General features: G+C 48.9%; 1 protein-coding gene across 4 annotated transcripts in view; it reads left to right on the plus strand.

Moving 5' to 3' along the window:
* The window catches only part of SHROOM3 (shroom family member 3), a 141,190-nt gene that overhangs the window by 95,636 nt on the left and 27,955 nt on the right, over window positions 1-17,599 (plus strand). For all 4 annotated transcript variants that reach the window (XM_086747207.1, XM_086747208.1, XM_086747209.1 and 1 more), the window contains one exon: window positions 15,117-15,245. In XM_086747207.1, the coding sequence (XP_086603333.1) occupies window positions 15,117-15,245 (129 nt within the window). The remainder of the gene's footprint in view (window positions 1-15,116; window positions 15,246-17,599) is intronic.

Genomic DNA, 17,599 nt, shown 5'->3' on the forward strand with positions numbered 1-17,599 from the left:
CAAAAAGTTATCGTGGCCGGCGCTGGGTGTTTGGTAACCATGGCTCAGTGTCTGGCTATGGACATGCGGGTGAAGACTGCGGTGCCTCAGCTTCTGGAACGGTGTTAGAGGTGTAGGAGAAGGGGTGAAGGCTGAACCCCTGTTTTGAGGGCCCCAATTCAGCGTGCACTCAATTTTTAACCTGGGGTAGGCTGACTTGACTCTTAGCATGGGTTTTGGCAGAACTAATGTGACAAATTCCCGGTGCTCGGAGTGCCCAGCTGGCTAACTTTAATAGATGTGGGAGTAGAGAATGGTTTATGGTCGGCAGGATCAGGCCCACTGTAGCCCCACTGTATTTAATGCCAGCGTTTCAGATATTCGAGTCGCTGGGAAGGAAAACCTGTTATCGCTGTGGAAATGGAATGAAGTCGGTTTTTGCTAGCTGCAGACCTAGCCTCAAATCTGAGACAGGTCAGACGTTTGAAATTAAGTACTAATTGCCTGTTACAAATGCTTATTCATTAATGTCCCCAAGTGGAAGCTTATTTGTGCTCTGGATTCCTGTAAGAGTGCAGTTGGGAATCTTGAGTCTCGCCACACAAAGACTACCTTTATATCACCGGGCATACAAGCAGGCTGCGCGGTGGGGATAACGCGTATTGCCCTGAATGAACAATACCTAGAGCTCAGCTAAACTCCTGTAAACCAGAGGAGAGACAATGCCAGTGTTTCCCTAATTCTTGTACCAGTTTTAGACAAGCTCTGACCGCGCTCCAAAAGTAGGATTTCACAGCCTCCCGCTGTCTCAGCCGTCCTGCCTGACGCCCTCTGGGATGGCACCGGCTCTCATGTTGACAGTGGCGATCAAGCAGAGGATGGGTCACCCTTGACTCGTCGCAGGTGCATCAGGGATGTTCCCTGAGAGTCACCTGTCCTGCGAAGGAGAGCGAGCAGGATGCAAACTGTCGATTTGCACGCTTGTCTTTGCAGGCATTTCCCTTTTCTTGGCAAGTGCTGTGTTGAAAATAGGTAATTCACTCCTAAGAACCCACAGTTGCAAGATGATATAAATATCTAAAACATTGTGATACCGAAGTGTAAAGAAGAGACACATAAGAAAAGACTCTGTGTTTGAAAGCGGTGATTTAAAGGGGTTGTTACCAAGTTTAACTTGAGTGAAAAGCTTGGCTAACCGTGATGTGATGCGTGCTTGCTTGTATTCAGACGAGAGCCACTGCTCTAATCCTTTACATTCTAGTTGTACCAGTGCTTGAATTTGTGTCCTTGGCTTTAGAGAAACACGAAGCATTTCAGTCGTCAGTTGTTCTTGATGGAAGAAGATTCGGTGGGTTTTTTTTTTTGCTGTAGCAGTAACTGCTGTATTGGCTCAGTTCTAGTGGTAGGGAGAAGGATCAGAAGGGTAAATTTGTGCCTTTGAAAGAGGAATCTGATGAAAACGAAACCAGCCCACTTCACCCTGATTAGATTTCATCATGTTGTGACTTCAGAATGCCTTCAGCATCCTGGCAACAAGGGCAAAGATTTGAGAAACATCGAAAAGTTCCTATGGATTATCAGTGTATCTGTTTTTTTTTTTTTAAAAAAAATCTATTCTTTCAGCACTTAAAACGGCGTTGAAGAAAAGTATTCAGCCAGACAATAAAAATAGCCAGGCCAAGTGCTCTCCAGCAGCGACCTGATCCCGTCTCGTGTGTTACAGAGGGCACAGATTCCTTTGCAGTTACAAACAGGCTCCAGGCTGGAGACAGACTCCATTTCAGGCTAATTTAAGTAAAGTACGTGATGATAACTGATGGCCAGTGCACAGTACAGTTTCAGTGGGGACAGCCCCCCCGTGCGACATGGCTGCACCCTAATCGTGCTGTGGCAGCTCAGTTTTCCCTGGATAGATGGGAGCAAATCCGTGATCTAAGGCATAGCTCTACAAACTAAGCTATAGTGAGCAAGATCAAGCCTGGAGTGTGTTTGTCTTAATACTGTGTTTTCCCATCTAGGCACGGAGAAGGAAACCATATTCTTATGCAGCTGACAAGTGCTTTTTAGGGGGATTTCCCAACATTTTGTCTGTTAAGGTATATATTGGTCCTGGCTCTTCCAGGCAGATTATTAGATCCCAGGTGCAGAGGATGAGGAATGGAGTAACAAGCAATTTTAAAGAGAAGCAAGAAAATGCAGGGGTAAAAGAGGCCTAGCAACAGCACATAAACAAAACCAGCATCTTGCCTGTGTCTCAGGCGAGGGGCAAGTATAAATCCAGATATCTTCACTGAGCTACATCAGTCAAAAGACCTGGCACCATAATTGTGTGTCCCCCAACGTGAACTCGTTTTTGTGACAACGATGCAGGGGAGACCTGGATCTCTTTCAGGCTCTGGCACAGTCAGCTTCAGCAGAAGTCATCTGGCAGAAGTTAAGCTGGGCCGGTTCCCTGATTTGCGGTGCGGCTGCAGGCACGGTGCTGTTAGCACACCCCACGAGACGACGGCGTATACCACCACCCAGGGGCAGGAATGATCCGTGGGGAGAAGGAGAACCTGCAGTATTTGAAGTGGCTCTTGCAGCCAAGGAGTTTGCCTTGTGAAATCATCATTTTATTTGTTTGTCTTCCTGCGCAGACGTCTTTTGCCTGGAAGCTCTCTTTCTCCATGCTAATTTGAGTGCTTAATGTACTGCAGTCTAGACCTCAGGACGGTGCTGCTCTGCGTCGAGGAAGAGAGCAGTTAAGCCAGCAAAGCCTCTCTGGACCAGAGGGAGGTGTGTGTTGAGAGGCAGATTGAAAGGAAAAAGATTTTATGGGGCCCGGTGGCTTTGTTGTGAAGGATGCAAAACCTTCAGGCTGGAAACTGTGGGCTATCACTGTGCGAAGCGAAAAAGGAGCTTAGTTTCTAAGTGGCTAATGAGTTTTCCACCTTGTTTCTGTCAAGGGTTTCACAGGGGTGATGCTGATTAATGTCATGTCCTTTCCACAAGGCTATCCCCTTCCTCTTCCATCTCACCAGGCTCGGCCTGTCACCATTTATTAGGCTACTTGTCCCTGATTTGTGAGGAATAAATATTGACAGTCATGGCTGCTTAATAGGATTTGGGTTTGCTGTTCACTCTGTGAAAGAGTTTGGCACTTCTGACTCAAATGACAATTTGTCTTTGGGACTGGCTCCACCAAGACTTAATTTTGGAGGGTTTGAGGTTTTTTTTCATGAGGATGGTCACAGCATGTCCTGTGTGTGAGGAGAGGCTGAGACTGGGGATATGTATTGCTCCCCTTTTTCCTATTGGCGTGCAGAGCAGAGATTTCCAGATTGTGGCTACAGATCGGAGCATGTCCCTAGCAAAGACGCGACTTCCTTTGAGGGGCTGCTGCTGTTCACACCAGGGAATAAGAATTTTTCAGGTAAGTTTTCATTAACTTGTAAATGGCCGCCTTCTGCTTAGCTGTGGAAGACCTCAAGTCAGACTGCAGTGGGTGATTGTCTCCTCCGTGCTTTCTTAATGTGCTTAGAGCTGCTCGAAGGACAAGCAGTTCATACCGTTTTAAACAGAGTGGGTTTGGGTGGGTTTGTAAGATGTGTCCTACATAACTTGTGAGGAAAGTCCCATTAAAAGCTGATAGGCATTTAGGCTCTGCGCGTTTGCTGGGTTTCCCAAGAGCGGTGAAAGGTTCTTCATGTACAAAGTAGCACCTTCGTGTTGCCAGGACCCCAGCAGGATTTGAGACGTTTCCCTGGAAATCAAAGCCGTATGCTGATCTGTAGTGGAATCTCTTAACTGTTCCTGGAGGGGCTTTGCCCCGTTGGTACTCAAGGGCAGCTTCACTGGGGAAGACCCTGAGCTCATCCAGGTGAGTGTGTGAGCTTCCCCCGGACTCCGCGGGTGCTAATCCAGCTCTGCAGTGCACGCAGCAGAGCATCTAGAGGTCTCTTTATGCTGTGTAACAATAGAGCTTAGTCCTAAATGGCCTGAAATTTGTACATTCCCCAGTCCTGTGACTGAAAGAAAAATGTTCACTACTCTTAGCAGTTGTTCCCATGTCCGTGATGATGTTACTAACCCTGTCTCTCATGTAGGCTGTGTAAGGCTTCACTACGTAGGCAGAGACGAGTTAACTCTGTACTTAGCTGTGCCCTGCAAGGACAGGCAGCGTCCCACCAGGGGCTCAGACCTGGCTGCTGGCAACTGTGAAGGTTTTTGTGGCTCCAGTGTTAGTTTCTCATCCATCTCCGTTTGGTGCTGCTCATGAGATTCGAGCCCACTTGTCTTCTCCACCTTTACAATGCTTCCCCAGCCCGCTGAAACTGGAATAATTGCTTTATTGTTGCTTACGGTCCTCCCTATTCTTCACCTCCCTCCTGCTTCTTTTTTAAAAAGAGCTGCTTTCTGCACATCCCCAATGCATGCCCCTCACCGCTAGCGGCAGGAATGTGCGGTGGGGCGGCAGAGCCCTCTTTCCCACACCACGGGCACCAGGCTCAGGGTGGCTGGCCCCCCACTAGCCCACGCTCCAGCTGGCTTTGCAGGGCAGGGGTAGGTGGCCGGCCCTTGCCTTTGCTGGAGGAGCCGCAGGTGCTGCGGCCTCTGTCGCTGCCGGGAGGGAGTGGAGTCGGGAAGGCCAGTTTCTCCTTTGAGGTGGTTTGTGTGAGCGCAGTGGGGATGCACTGGGGCGTAGCACCAGGGGAGAGGGGTCGGGGGTTCCTCTCTCATCTGATGTGCCTTGTCATGGCTGCAGTCCGCGTCCTTTTCCACAGCTCTTCTCTCTGCCAGACTGGCAGATGCTAAAAATAACTGGAGTGACAAACAGATATTGATTGATTTTTCAGCTTAGCAGCCAGAGTGTCCGTATCTCGCCTCGGGCACTCTCGTCGAAAGTCAAAGAATCACAAAATGCTCAGAGGGCGGAGCGTTAGCTGGGGCACACTGCTCTAACTCAAACGGCTTCACTTCCATGGGCTTTGCTGCTCGCTCTGATTTATAGCCGTGTTTATGGCTGAAGTTATAAAAAAGCTGTGATATCGCTGCCGCAGGGGGACAGTAACCACAGCAAACTCGTTGTACTCTCGAAAAATAAAAATGCAAGGAGGTGATCAGCCAGATCGCAGCTCTGCTGTATGCAGCAGGCAGGTGTTTGCTCTGTGCTTATAGCACGTCTGTGGACTCTGCACCTGAAAAGCCCAAGTCTTTCTGCTGCTGCCAGGCTATTTTTGTGCCCTCGCTGGACCAGTACACTGGTTTTCCACTGGACCTGTCCGGTTAACGTGGTGCAGAGGAGATGTGAACCAACAATAGCATTTCTTGCCTTGGGGATGGGTGGACGACGAATGGGCACAGCTGGGTGCTGTAGTAACCATGTTTTTTCTCTCTGCTTTTCTATATTACAGTCCCTGAGAGCCACAAGCCTCTGAACTCTGCGCACAATGATGCTGCAGGTGCTGCAGAGATTGTGTTTTGTAAAGCAGCTGGCCCAATCCTTATCTCCTTACTCAATCTGTACTCATTTCTCACCTGAGCAAATCTCCTGCTGAAGTCCTGAGGTGCTGTGTTGAGTAAGGGATTTGGGAATTTGTCCAGGAAGAGGTGGGTGAGTAGGATGGAGAAGCAGCTCGTAAGAAGTAGCTCGTATTCTGAGGATTAGGCATTGCTACGCCCGTGAAGGTGATTTGGGCCTGTAAAATGCACTCCACCCCTCAAGTTACTGCAATTAAAATCTGGCATACCAGGAAACACTGTAAAACAATCAGGTTAGAGCGACAGAGCGACAACTCAGCTGTAGACTTGAGTTGGCTCTTGATGCTAAATGTCCACTGTGCCTGCAACAAATGTGAATATGGGGCTTTCTTCTGTCCCTCTGAATAGGTGCTCAGATGGTCACTCGCTCAGTACCAACCGCTGAAAACAGTTTTTCAAAAAACAGCTGAGCTGCTGTCCCAGCACTTCAGTAACATCCATATTGTCAAAGGAGAGCTGCTAGGGTAAAATTTGAGGATATATTCCTTAGAGTGCAATGCGTATGCAAGCCAGGAAGAGAGATCCAGCTGTGCTGGCGGAAGAGATTAATGCCCTCGCTTGCTCATCAGTGCCAGAGATCTCATCCATCTGCCACTGGAACAGCTCGTGTAAGCACTCCCTTAATCTTTAGCTTTAAACCATTTAAATTGTTGGTCTGAACTGACCTAGTTTGTTTTGCCTCTAACATAGCAGGAAGTGCTCACGCAAACCACTGCAGCAGCAGATTGAGTCTGGCCCCAGTTCCTATGGTGGAAAAGGTTCCTGGCGAGTGTTAGTCTTGCCTTCCAGGTCTCGGGTCTGCACCCTGTGGCCGGGTCCCAGGTGGGACACATCTTGCCTGACGTTCAGACCCCTCCTTAGGACGGCCCTTTTGTAGCTGGAAAATGTCACTGTTCTGAAGGGTGAGTGTCAAAAGAGTAATTCTGGGGAAATGTCTTCTGCTTATTGAATCTCTCTCTGTGAAGATAATTTTTTCAGCATTTGTAGTCTTTTCCCATGGAATTGTTTTAATTCTCTAATCCTAAGATGGAAACCAGGCCTTATTTTATATGAGTATGACTTTGCTTCCTTCTTATGTCTGCCTTTCTTTATAGGAGCTGCAATTATGTTTTTTCATTTACACTTGTCCTTTGGAGCCGGCTTGTGCCTTGTTTTGTGTTATGTAAGAAAAGTTAAATGTTGTAATTTATACAGAATGACTTTTGATCAGCATGATTCAGCGTTGGGATACTCCAGAACGTTATTGTTTTACCTGGGTGCGGTAGTCGTGGTCCTTAAAGGGGCAGATGTGTTAGCGATCCTTCTGCTTGCGCGAGCTCTGCAGTACATCGTCCTCATTTCGGGCACCTCTGACTAACAGATCTGAGCACCTCTGCACCTCGGAGAGAGCTCATCCCAATCTTTCACGGCCAGGTCTGAAAGATTGTTCCTAGTGGCCTCCTGGTCCTCAACAGCCCGTGAGGAGCGGTGACGCTCTGATTCCCCAGGCAAATCCCACAGCATCTGCAAAGGCTGGTGTGACTTGATGTCTCTAAAAAAACTCGAGATTTTCAGTAATTATCAAGAGCAAGTCTATAGATAGTCCTGTTAGTCCTGGGGTAGGGTAGAATGAAAATGTCCTTTCTCTGTATTTTTACTTCTGTTTTGACATAATCAGTAGGTAGACCTGTTTTCTAACGGCGTTAAAAGTCTCTGAGTACAAGGTGCAGGAAAGCATTTCACTTACAAGTAGAGTCAGGGTGCCGGGCGGATCGCGCTCCACTTTTTTGTGGTGATACCATTTGCCAGACCAGGAGAATTGTAACCTCTCAAGTCTCACCTCCTGAGAAGGCGAGATCTCCTCCAAACAGGCAGAGAGCTGCTCAGGTGGGTACTAATTTACACCAGCTGAAGATGAGAGTCCTTTACTTCCACTGAACGACATCCCAAATCACTGCTTTACAGAATTAAGCCATGATCCTAGAAAGATTTGGGCCAGAGCTGCACAGAGCGCGTTTTGCCCGTGTGGGAACACCAGTAGGCTGTAAAGGCTCCTGAGCTCCATGGGTAGAGCAAAAATCATGGCCAGCAACAAACCCGCCTTGTGCACAGAGAACCACAGCGGTAAAAGCCCAGACATGCGCAGAGTCGGTGCTGCGGCACTGGGGATTTGGAATTATTGTAGGAATTATTATTCCTGTAATAAAAGGAATTACCTTTTTTTATGTATCAGTGTGTGCATCCCAGGAATGGTGGGCTCCAGTGCCTGAACAGGAGAGCTCTCTGGGTGGTACTGTGGCACAAACAGTAAGCTATAATTGAGTATAACCGTAAACTTCTGTTACAAAAAGCCAGGAATTGACTAGGGATAAAAGGTAATTTCTCAGCCCTACAGGTTTTTCCTTCCAGCTAGGGTCCAGGTCTCTTTGGCAGAGCCATGCAGGGAACTGTGCACTCCGACCACCGGCTCAACAGCACAAGAAAAGACTCTGGTCTTCAGGGCTGCATGCCCAGCTGCCTGCCTGCACGCTGAATTCACACGCCGTGTCTGAGGGCGAACGACTCATGCAAAGCAGGGGAAGGCCCCCATTTCAGAAAGCGTCGATTTAGGATGTCTTTAAAAGGGTGGCGGTCTCTGGGGTCGAGGTCTGGGTGCAGTGGAATGCCTATTGTCAAACTTAAAGACCAAAGCAAACCCTACATATTGTGGACCCAAATGCAGCTGGCACGAACCAAAAATGTGCATGTGAGTGCCTTTCTAAGTACCCAGTAATCCTCCAGGGCAAAACGAGGATTAGGTCTCTCTCGCAGACAAAGAGGGAGTTCATTTTCTCGAAGATCCCTTGGCCAATACCAAATGAAGTGAGGAACCCAAATGAATGTGAATACTCCTTTCAGATCTCGGCTTGCAAACAGGTATGGCATGGAAAGCAGCTTGTGTGTGCGTTTGTGTGGGTCTGTGCAAACACAGCACGGTGGGATTGAGGTCAGGTCAAGTAAAACCCATCGAGTCTCAGAGAAAAGGGAAAGCCAGAGAAACACCGGACAAGTAGGACTGGACGGTATTGCACAGTTAAAATGCAGTCTCCTTTCTCCAGGCTTTTTCTCAGTGGACCTGAAGGTCAGTGCTCATTGAAGTTGTTTAAGTTGGAGTTGCATAAGTGAGGAGCCCTCCTAGAAGGAAAGCTGTGAGTCTGAATTAATTCCAAGTGACTTCTCGGCCTCTGTGTTTCTTTGCCCTGAAATACCACATGCTCAGCACCACCACGTAGGAGCTATGAGATTGAAAGTGATGGGTGCTTGAATGTGAGATGTATCCATCTAAAATTTGCCATCCCAAGACAGCTCCATGGTATCTTAGCCCTTTAATTTGCCTTCAAGCAATGGCCTGTGCATTTAGAAAAGCACAAGCCGCTTCTGCGCTGTTCCTGGAAATTTTCTTCTTTTCTCTTTTGGTGACTGGCTTGTGGCACGGCCTGTGATGCGTACAAAAAAAATGGTATTAAATAGTCTTGTTTCTCAGAAGCAGCAGCCAGCAGCACTCTGAATGATTTGGAGTTGGTTTTTTTTTTTCCTGAGCTTTACTGACCCATCTGTATCCAAGACATGGATATTATTGTTTCTGCTTGAGACTTGGATCTTGCTGCAGAATGCTGGGAAGAATATCTAAGTGGTCCCAAAATTCCTGTGCTCAGTGAGCCTTACTGAGATTTCAAAACCCGTCTTGCTCTGCCATTAGAATGAAAAAGTCCTTCCAGAGGTTTTCACAGGTGGAGCCTGTTGTGTTTTGAGGTGTCCATGAAACGGCCTTGGATTCCTTATCTGTCTTGTTAGCCTGTGGACTTGAACCTGGCTCTTCCCATCTCAGGCGAGCGTCCTAAATGGTAGGCTAGAGGTTTTACCCAGGGACTGAGGGACTTTGCCCAGCAAAAGCTTTAGTCCACACTGCATGCCCTCCAAGGAAACGTTTCAGTTCAATTTAGGAGAATTTTTCTGATGAAAAAATTGATTTGTCCACGTATTTCCAGCTGGTCCTGGCTCTTTGTCTGGCTCAGGGGTCCCGCGAGCACAGACTAGCAAACCTGCGCAGACCTTGCCGCTACCAGCTAAGACCCGCATGTGCTGTGTCCAGGAGGGGACCTGGACCTTTGTGCTCTGACGCAGAGGGCACTTCCACTTCAGCTAAAGAAGATTCTGTGAGCGTGACAGATATGTGGATTACAGGCTATTTCTGGACCAGCCGCAGGAGGTAACAAAATAAGAAATACGTAAGCAATCCAGTCTTTTCACATCAGGCAGAGCAGGAGGATCGGCAAAGCAGCGTGCCCACTGGCGAGCGCAAGGTGGGTGCCCGAGATGAGCGTGGTCTCTCTCCCCTTCTGCAGCCCTGCCCGCGGGGCCCCTCTCCTTGACAACGTGGGGGAGGCAGGAAGGCTTGCTGTTTGCCTGGAGGTGGGGAACCGACATGGAGGCAGCATTTTCATTCACAAGCTCATCAGCTGCTGAGAGCTTGCTTGTAGCCTGCAGGATGAGGATAGCCAGAGGTGAGGCTGCCGAACTCTCCTCATGTCACTTGGCTGAGCGGGGGATCTCGGGTCGCCCTGTGACATTGTGTAACGCCGGATGCTGCGAGGATAAAACAGCAGCCTTAGCTCCTTCGTCTCCCTCCTTGCAGGGTTGTCAGAGCTGAGTTCTGCTTTGTAGCTGCTTCCCCTTATTTTTGTGTCTGTGCTGTGCTGTTGGCTGTTTCTGTAGTGGAGAAGGGTGCCTTTGATGTTCTGATTTAAGACAAAGGGAAAAAACATCAGGAAAAGCCTACAAATCACTGTAGAACTTGGAAGAGGTGTTCCTTGCTTTAATCTCATTTTCAGAAGGATCATCGTGTGAGCGGTTATTTTTCTAGGAAAGCTTTTAATTCTGGTAGTGGTTATAAACACTCCTGTCGATCCTAAATGATGTAAAAATCAGAATTTAAGCTCCGTCCTCTCTTCTAGGAATAACACTGGGCTTAGAAGTAATGAGACATTAAAAATCACTAAACCTATTAAGATTTTGGGATTTGATCCTCTGGGACTTAGGTCTTCTATTACCGTGGCAGCAAACCTGATGTTAGTTTAAAATAAGTAATCATGACTCCAAGAGGTGGAACCATTAGAAAAATACTAATTTTGAAATTAAAAACAAACCAAAAAGCTTTAATCATTTTTAAACATAGTTCCACATTCTGTTTGTGGATTATCTCAGGCGTATCCTAGACTCATACCTGGAGCTATGGACAGCTAAGCAGAACAGCAGAGTACAGGATGGTAGCGCAGACAGAAGTGTAAAGCTGATGTGCTGGAAAACAAATGCTGTGAGCAGACAAAACTTCAGAAGTTGGGTTTTGTACGGCTTCTCTGGGTGAAATCTCTCTCCTCTTTGGGAATTGTAGCCAGGCAGCTGAGCTCACGTTGCAGGGTTTCCTCAATGAGAGCAATGATTTGTGCTACTTCTAGTACTCAAGGAACTATTCTAGTGAAACATGGAGTTTAATTCATTGAGAATAATATCTCTGCAGACCCTGGCTGAAACTGGTCAGCCAGTTCAGACCTAATTGTTGGGGGATCTGCTGGGCAGAGGCACACACCCTCACTTACTCTTGAGGCTTGATTTAGGAAACCAGTCCGTACTGGAATGTGAAGATTATAAATAAGGATAAGGAAGACCGAAGACAGTGAGAAAGAAGAGCCAAGAGCCTGACAGGCTGAGATAAATGGTATGAAGCGTCTCAAGTATGCAGGTAATGGGAGGTCAGCACAGGAGGCAGATAAGGCGGCCAGAGGAGGTCAGAGTCGACTGTGGTCAGAAGCCAGGGATCTCCCTAAAACAGCGAAGGTGTTCTGCAGGGATTGTGGCGGCTTAGGAGGGACAAGAGACTTCGGATGGCAGCAACAGGCAGCCCAGTCTTGTAGTGAGCTGATTCATGTGAAATAAGGCCACCCATGCTTTCTTGAAGAGCTCTGAAGCGTGTGGTAAAAACAGATGTCTCCTTCGGAAAAGGCGGTGCTGGATGCGCAGAGGAGATACTGCTGTGTGGGTCAAGAGGTGCTGCCTCTTTCTTCTGGCAGCTGGTGCTCTCTGCGCAAGGCAGAGGCAACCAAGCTGTGGGGCAATGAAACTTCTGAGAAGCAGGCTTTTCTTAGAAAAAGGCTTAAATCTGTAGATCTGGCTTCTTTCCCTGTTTGTCGAGCAAGCATCAAGAAGAAAATCCTAACAGACCGTATTTTTAGATGATGAAAAAGCTAAGCAGGGTGTCTGTACAGCTCCTCATTAGTGTGTGTGGTGTTAAATACGAAAGGCACCGTGGAAGCAGCAAATATAAATAACAAGTCATAACTAAACACAAACTTTGCAGAAAAGGAAAGATTTCAGGGGCAGCTGCTGGCCTCAGGTGGGAGGTAAAGGAGTTTTAAATAGACTGCGCCAGGTTTCCTGTCTCCCACTTGCGAGCTTTAGAAACAACAAAGAGAACAACTGCAGGCCACTCCTTGCCAGGGATACTTTTTAGCTATGCAATTGTGGGGCACTTTGCGACATCCCGAAATAAAATGCAGCCCTGACCTTAAAGAGCATCCCAGGGGGCTGGGTGCTGTTGCAGAGAGCCATCACGCCGTGCCGTCCTGGGGGCAGGCCGAGCTTTAGAACCCTCGCTCTAAGGAGGAGGCGTGAGTAGCGACAGTCAAGACAAGACACAAGGTAGGCCCTCGAGATCTTTGCTAGGGTGGCTGTTTCCACGTTACATTTGAAGAAATATCTTTATAGAGATTACTTCTAATCGTTAGACTGAGCTGCCATAGAAAATTATGGAGAAATGTCTTAGAAAATCTTCTGGGATAAGCAGTCAGGTCACTTGACTGAGCGTGAGGCAGAAGGTTGCACGGAGACAAAAGATGCTGGGGTTTTGGGTCTTGTTTGAGGGAGGTCTCCACCTCTGATGCTGCTCTCGGGTATTTTCCCTGCTCAGCTCTCGCTGGAGGCACCTCTGCGTGGGTATTGTCCTCCCAAAGCACCCGGCGGTGGCCACTGCTGGAGAGCTGCTTTGCTCTGTCCCTGATGTGTGTGTGCTTGGCTGGTGGAAGGATCCTCATCTCTTGTGTTCCCCACCGGGCTTGATTAATGGTGTTATTTATAAACTGGCTGATTAGTTTTCAATGTCTTATTGAGCCCACCGTTCCACACAGAGCTCAGTAATAATAGTTTTTTAAGAGGCTTGGGAAAAACTCCATTGCATTTCCTTCTTACCCCCAAACAACAACCCCAGAGCCCATGCAGACACTAATTAACTTTTCTTTGTCTCTCTGTGAGGTAAACCCTGAAGTTATGCGTGCTGGCAAGCACGGTTTTCTTACTGTGTGAAGGGGAACACCCAAGCTGCTTACCCTCCTGCTGCATGTAGCCACCGGTGGCGAGGGTCGGGTCTGCGTGGATCCAGATGAGAACACTTGGAAGTGACTTACGCGGAAAGCTCTGCTCCCATCAGAGTTTAGAGTCTGCGTTATCTCTTTTTTTCTTCACACGTTCTCAAAGCTGGGTTATAGCACGATGGCAGTTGGCGGCACTTTGGGACATCAGATGCCTTTTCCAAACGGGCTCAGCCCCTGCATTGCCCCTCAAAATCAGCCAAGAGCCTGTTCTCCCCCATAAACTAAGGTCGTGTCACCCCAGCGTGGTTATGCCTGTGAAGGATCTTCAGGTAAACTGTCTCTTCTCTTCCTGGCCCCGTCAGCAAATCAGGGAGGTGTGAGGGATGGCGGTTCCCTGCGTGGGAAATGGCCTGAGTAGGGATGTCAGGATTTACCCCAGAGTTAAGAGAAGTGCTTCTGCTGAGATCCTTTCTCCTCTAAGGATCCTGCCATGGTGCTGTCAGCGAGACACCTCATGAGGCCTCAGCACGATACACAGCAGCCTCACCACGAATTTGAGCTGTGCCTAAACACTCCTGGGGGCTTTGTGGGGCCCCCTGTCACAGAAATCTCTCAGGGGCAGTGTTGTAGGGGCAGAAGTGCAGTTCTGTGTGACTAGGATCGTCTCTCTGGTGTTTCCATACAGCGCCTTAAACAGAGGACTTTGTCGTAAATGTATTTTGCTTACAAAATTGTGGACCTATTTGAATTTATGAAATGTTTGTGTACAATCTTTTAAATCCTCATCTGTAGCAAGTCCTTTCTCTATCTTGCAGTGAAATCTCCTCTAAAAATTAGTAATTTTTCATGGAGAACTCGGTAAGCAAAGAGGATTGGAGCAGTTAACAGTGTTGGCACTTCACAGGGCTGCGGTAAAGGAGGCTGTGCTCCTGGTGTACAGCAAGGCGGTACGGCAGCAGGGAGGAGGCTCTTCGTAGTTTGATGAGAGGCTTGACATCATCCCAGAGGAGAGGAGTGGCAGAGACAAAGCAGAACGAGATTCGGCACACAGTAAGAAGAGGCAGCTAGGGCAGGATTTGGGGTAAAACTCGGAGGAAGATAAACAGGGCAAGCAAAAAGGCCGTTCAGGAGCAGCCGCTTTCCCTAATCTAGGTGAAAGTGTTGCCGTGCTTCCCTGCTATATCTCATCCGCAATGTGAGGCTTAACATTCCTGCCTGGCACGTGGGGGCTTGGAGAGGGAGCGTGGGGGAGGACCGAGCTGGACACAAAGACGGCTGGCCTCTCAGCGGAATGGCATCCAAGCCATCTCAGCTATCCAAAGCCCCAGATGCCAGCGTGCGCGCTCAGCCTGCAGCCCGCTAAGCACACAACAAGAAGCAATTACAGCGCACCTCGGGCCACGGCCCGCTGCGGGCTGAGGGAGGCGCAGAGGGGGTCCTTTCAGACGCGCTTTTATTCAGCGTGGGGGTTCCTTCAGCAAGCAGAAATTTCAAATCTCTCCCGCATTTCGGTGCTAAAAATGAGAGCAAGTGGGAATACCGGATCATTTCAGAGTCTCCTGTGCCTGCAGGAAGGAAGGAGCTGAAGTGATGGTGACATGATGTTTGTGTGACTTCTGCGTGCGTGTGATGAAGCGGGGTAAATATTTGTTTGCTAACTTTCTGGGAATATCAGCAGAGGCGGGGATAGGCTTCTCTTTCTTGCTCTCACTGTGCAGACCTTTCTCTTAGCTTTTGTCTTGTGTGTTCAGAGCATTCCCTGAGCTTTCGTAAGGTAGTTACGTGTGGAAAGGGCATCTCCCACAGTGCCGCCCCCGAACCCCACACTTAGGGATTTAGAGTCCCAAAATGCAGATGCAGGGTAATGAGTTTTGTGCTGTGGATGCTGCAGCTGATCCCTCTCCTGCGTGCCGAGGAGCAGCGCTGCGGAATTGTGCAGCTCCTCCAATACTGTTGTGAGGGGCACCCGCAGGGGCTGAGCGCTGCCTGGGTATAAAGGAGAGCAAGGTCTCACTCTGACAGCCTGCCTGGGCAACGGCGTAGAGAAGAAAAGGGATACACGTGGCTTTCCGGGACATTTTCTTTGCGCTTTTTAAAAACTAGACTGATGACCCTGCCTTGCCCCCTGAGTCTGTGTATTGCCTTCTTCCCTAAAATCCTCATTAAATGCAAGATACAAGGGCTGAGGGTTTTGTGTGTTGATGTTTTCACGGCCTTGGTTTCTTTTGACAGGGATACGCATGCAGCGCAGGGATGCACCGACCTGTCTCCCAACCCGCTCAGTCCTGGCTGCGTGACCACTGACTTTCAGCCCAGCAAAACCACGTGGTCGGGAGGAGTTAAACTGCGGCTGAAGACCAGGTGAGGACGCGTGTGTCTGTGTCCCTGTCTGCCGTGTGGGTTTCGTGGCCGCTGTTCTGGGAGAGCGGCTGGCAAACTCCGTTTCCCTGTTGTGGGAGTAGTGCTGGAGTAGAGCGGCATGAATCCCCAGCGTCTGCGGCATCAGGTGGTGGAAGAGGTCCAGGACAGTTTCTTAACTTCACGCCTGTCTTTTCCTCAGGCTTCCTTGCCCTCAGCACGGTGCCAGGGAAATTAAATCACCTTTTGGGCCTTGAGTCAAGCATCAGTGTTGCTGGATATCAGCAGCATTTACACAGGGCTGGGTGTAAAATACTTAACTGCTTTGGCTGCTCATATGCCTGAGGGTGACTCCCTGAGAAAGAGTTCTGGAACAGGTGTCCTTTCTCCTGAAAAACTTTGTCAGTGGTGGTAAAGGTCATCAGAGATGCTGGACCAGAATATCTCCACAGAAGCGATGTAAGCCTGCTGTGGCTCCGCAGCTTTAGGTGCCTGGCTTTCCAAAACCGTCAGGCTTCCTCTGAGTTTGTGAGTTTCAGTGGGAGTCTGACATTCATGACAACCCTGCTGAGTGCCTATCTGCATTTTTAAATGATGAGATGTTTTCAGAAGTCGATTTCTGGAATCGCTCTGGATCAGCCAGTGTTGTGGCAGAGCCTGATTTCTGTCCTTTTTCCATGCAGTTTAGGAGCAAATCCTTTAGCAATTACTCAGGCAAAGTTTTTGCTGGCATCAAAAGAGCCTCTTACATCAGTCAGATGGTAATCTGGATGACCTCATAGATTTTTGTGTACCAGTCCTCTGAGATTTGCACCATGAAGTCAAAGCAGTGACTTTTATTGGCAGCAGCATTCAGGCCAGACCTTGACTTATTTAAAGTCAAGCAGCTACACTGATTTCCTGTAGCTGGAGGAAGTGTGGCCCTGCGCCTGTTACCGAGCGGCTGAGAAGGGAATGCGACACGTGAAGTCACGTCCTGATCTTATCAGCAAGGATGCACTTCTGGAGCAAACGCACTGACCTGAGTGGAGCTGCTCCAGCTTTCAGCCGCAGCAGACAGTTACAGAAGGTGACGCTGCACAGCCCGGGTAGCTCCAAAAGGAGGAGAAAGGGCTCAGCACTTCTGCCAGTGTTCACGTGTGGAACCTCACTGGGTTTGTATTGCTTTCCTCCAGACGAGGGTTTGCACCATAAATTGTATCTCTCTTGGATGGAGCAGATTTAGAGGCTGAAATCTCCCCTCCAGCTAGTTTTATCAGGCAGAGATTTCTCTCCGACTGGGGTGTGGGACTCTGCAGTTCCTCAGGTATGTGACCCATAGCAAATTTGGGGAAGGAGCTCACATACGTCCACCACCTTCCTGTAGCAATGAGTTATTCAGCATATGCCCCCTCTGAAACCCTGTCAATCTAGCAGCAGATCTTCGCAGAAGCTCCAAAGTTTAGCCTTTCGTGTGGGTTAACTTGCCCTTGGATGCAGAGCCGATGTTTTGTTTTGCTTTGCTTTTCCTGCGGCGTCGGAGGCTGTGTCTGCGTATCTCCGTTTAAGTGGGGCTGAAGTTTTGGTTACAAGCAGGAAGTGGCTGTAATGCATAAGAATTTGAGTGTGGGAGGGTATTTCAGACCCAACGGCCTTCGTTTTGGCTGTGGCACCGGATACAATTCTCCCGCTTGTTTACTTTCCGCAGGCTCACCCTAGGCGATGAAGGCGACAGGCTGTCAGCAGTCCAGATCGGTTTCTGAAATTTGGGGTGGTGAATGACTGTCCTTAGTCAGAGGGGAAATCCAGAGCTCAGGACCGGTTTCTCAGGTGCTGCGGTTGAGCAGCTATGGGAAGGAGCAGCGCAGCACCAGTTTGCAGTTCGCCCTCCCGAGTGTGCGCTCAATGATTGCTCACTGAAGCAAGGCCACCAAGGTCAAGGCGGCATTGCTAGCCAACACCGCCACCTTGCTCCAGCTCTGCCCACCAGTAAAGGGCAGTCTGAGATGGGGAGGAGGGAAAATTAGGTCTAGAAGTCCAGAGGCAGGGGTGTCCTTCACTAAAAAAAGGTTTATTACCAAAGTGATTAAAAGTTTCTGTGAGGGAGAGGATGGGTTCGTCAGCCGTTCTGTGCTTGAGTTATGTTAGATCACTGCAGATTTGCTGATTACTGGCCCCGCTGCTGTGAGTCCCAGTGATGTACTCAAAGCTGGCCACCTACCCCACCCGCTTCCCAGGAGCACTGGGAAGGTGAATTCCCAGCTGGGAGTAAATCAGGAGTTCACCTGTCTAGCTGGAAGTTTAAACTCCCCTTGGCACCCTTTGTGTTTTTTTTCCCTTGCAGTACCTCAGGAAGGAATCTGCTAGTGAACAGATTC

This window comes from Chlamydotis macqueenii, chromosome 4 (assembly GCF_036417535.1).
Source record: "Chlamydotis macqueenii isolate bChlMac1 chromosome 4, bChlMac1.mat, whole genome shotgun sequence".
Lineage (NCBI taxonomy): Eukaryota > Metazoa > Chordata > Aves > Otidiformes > Otididae > Chlamydotis > Chlamydotis macqueenii.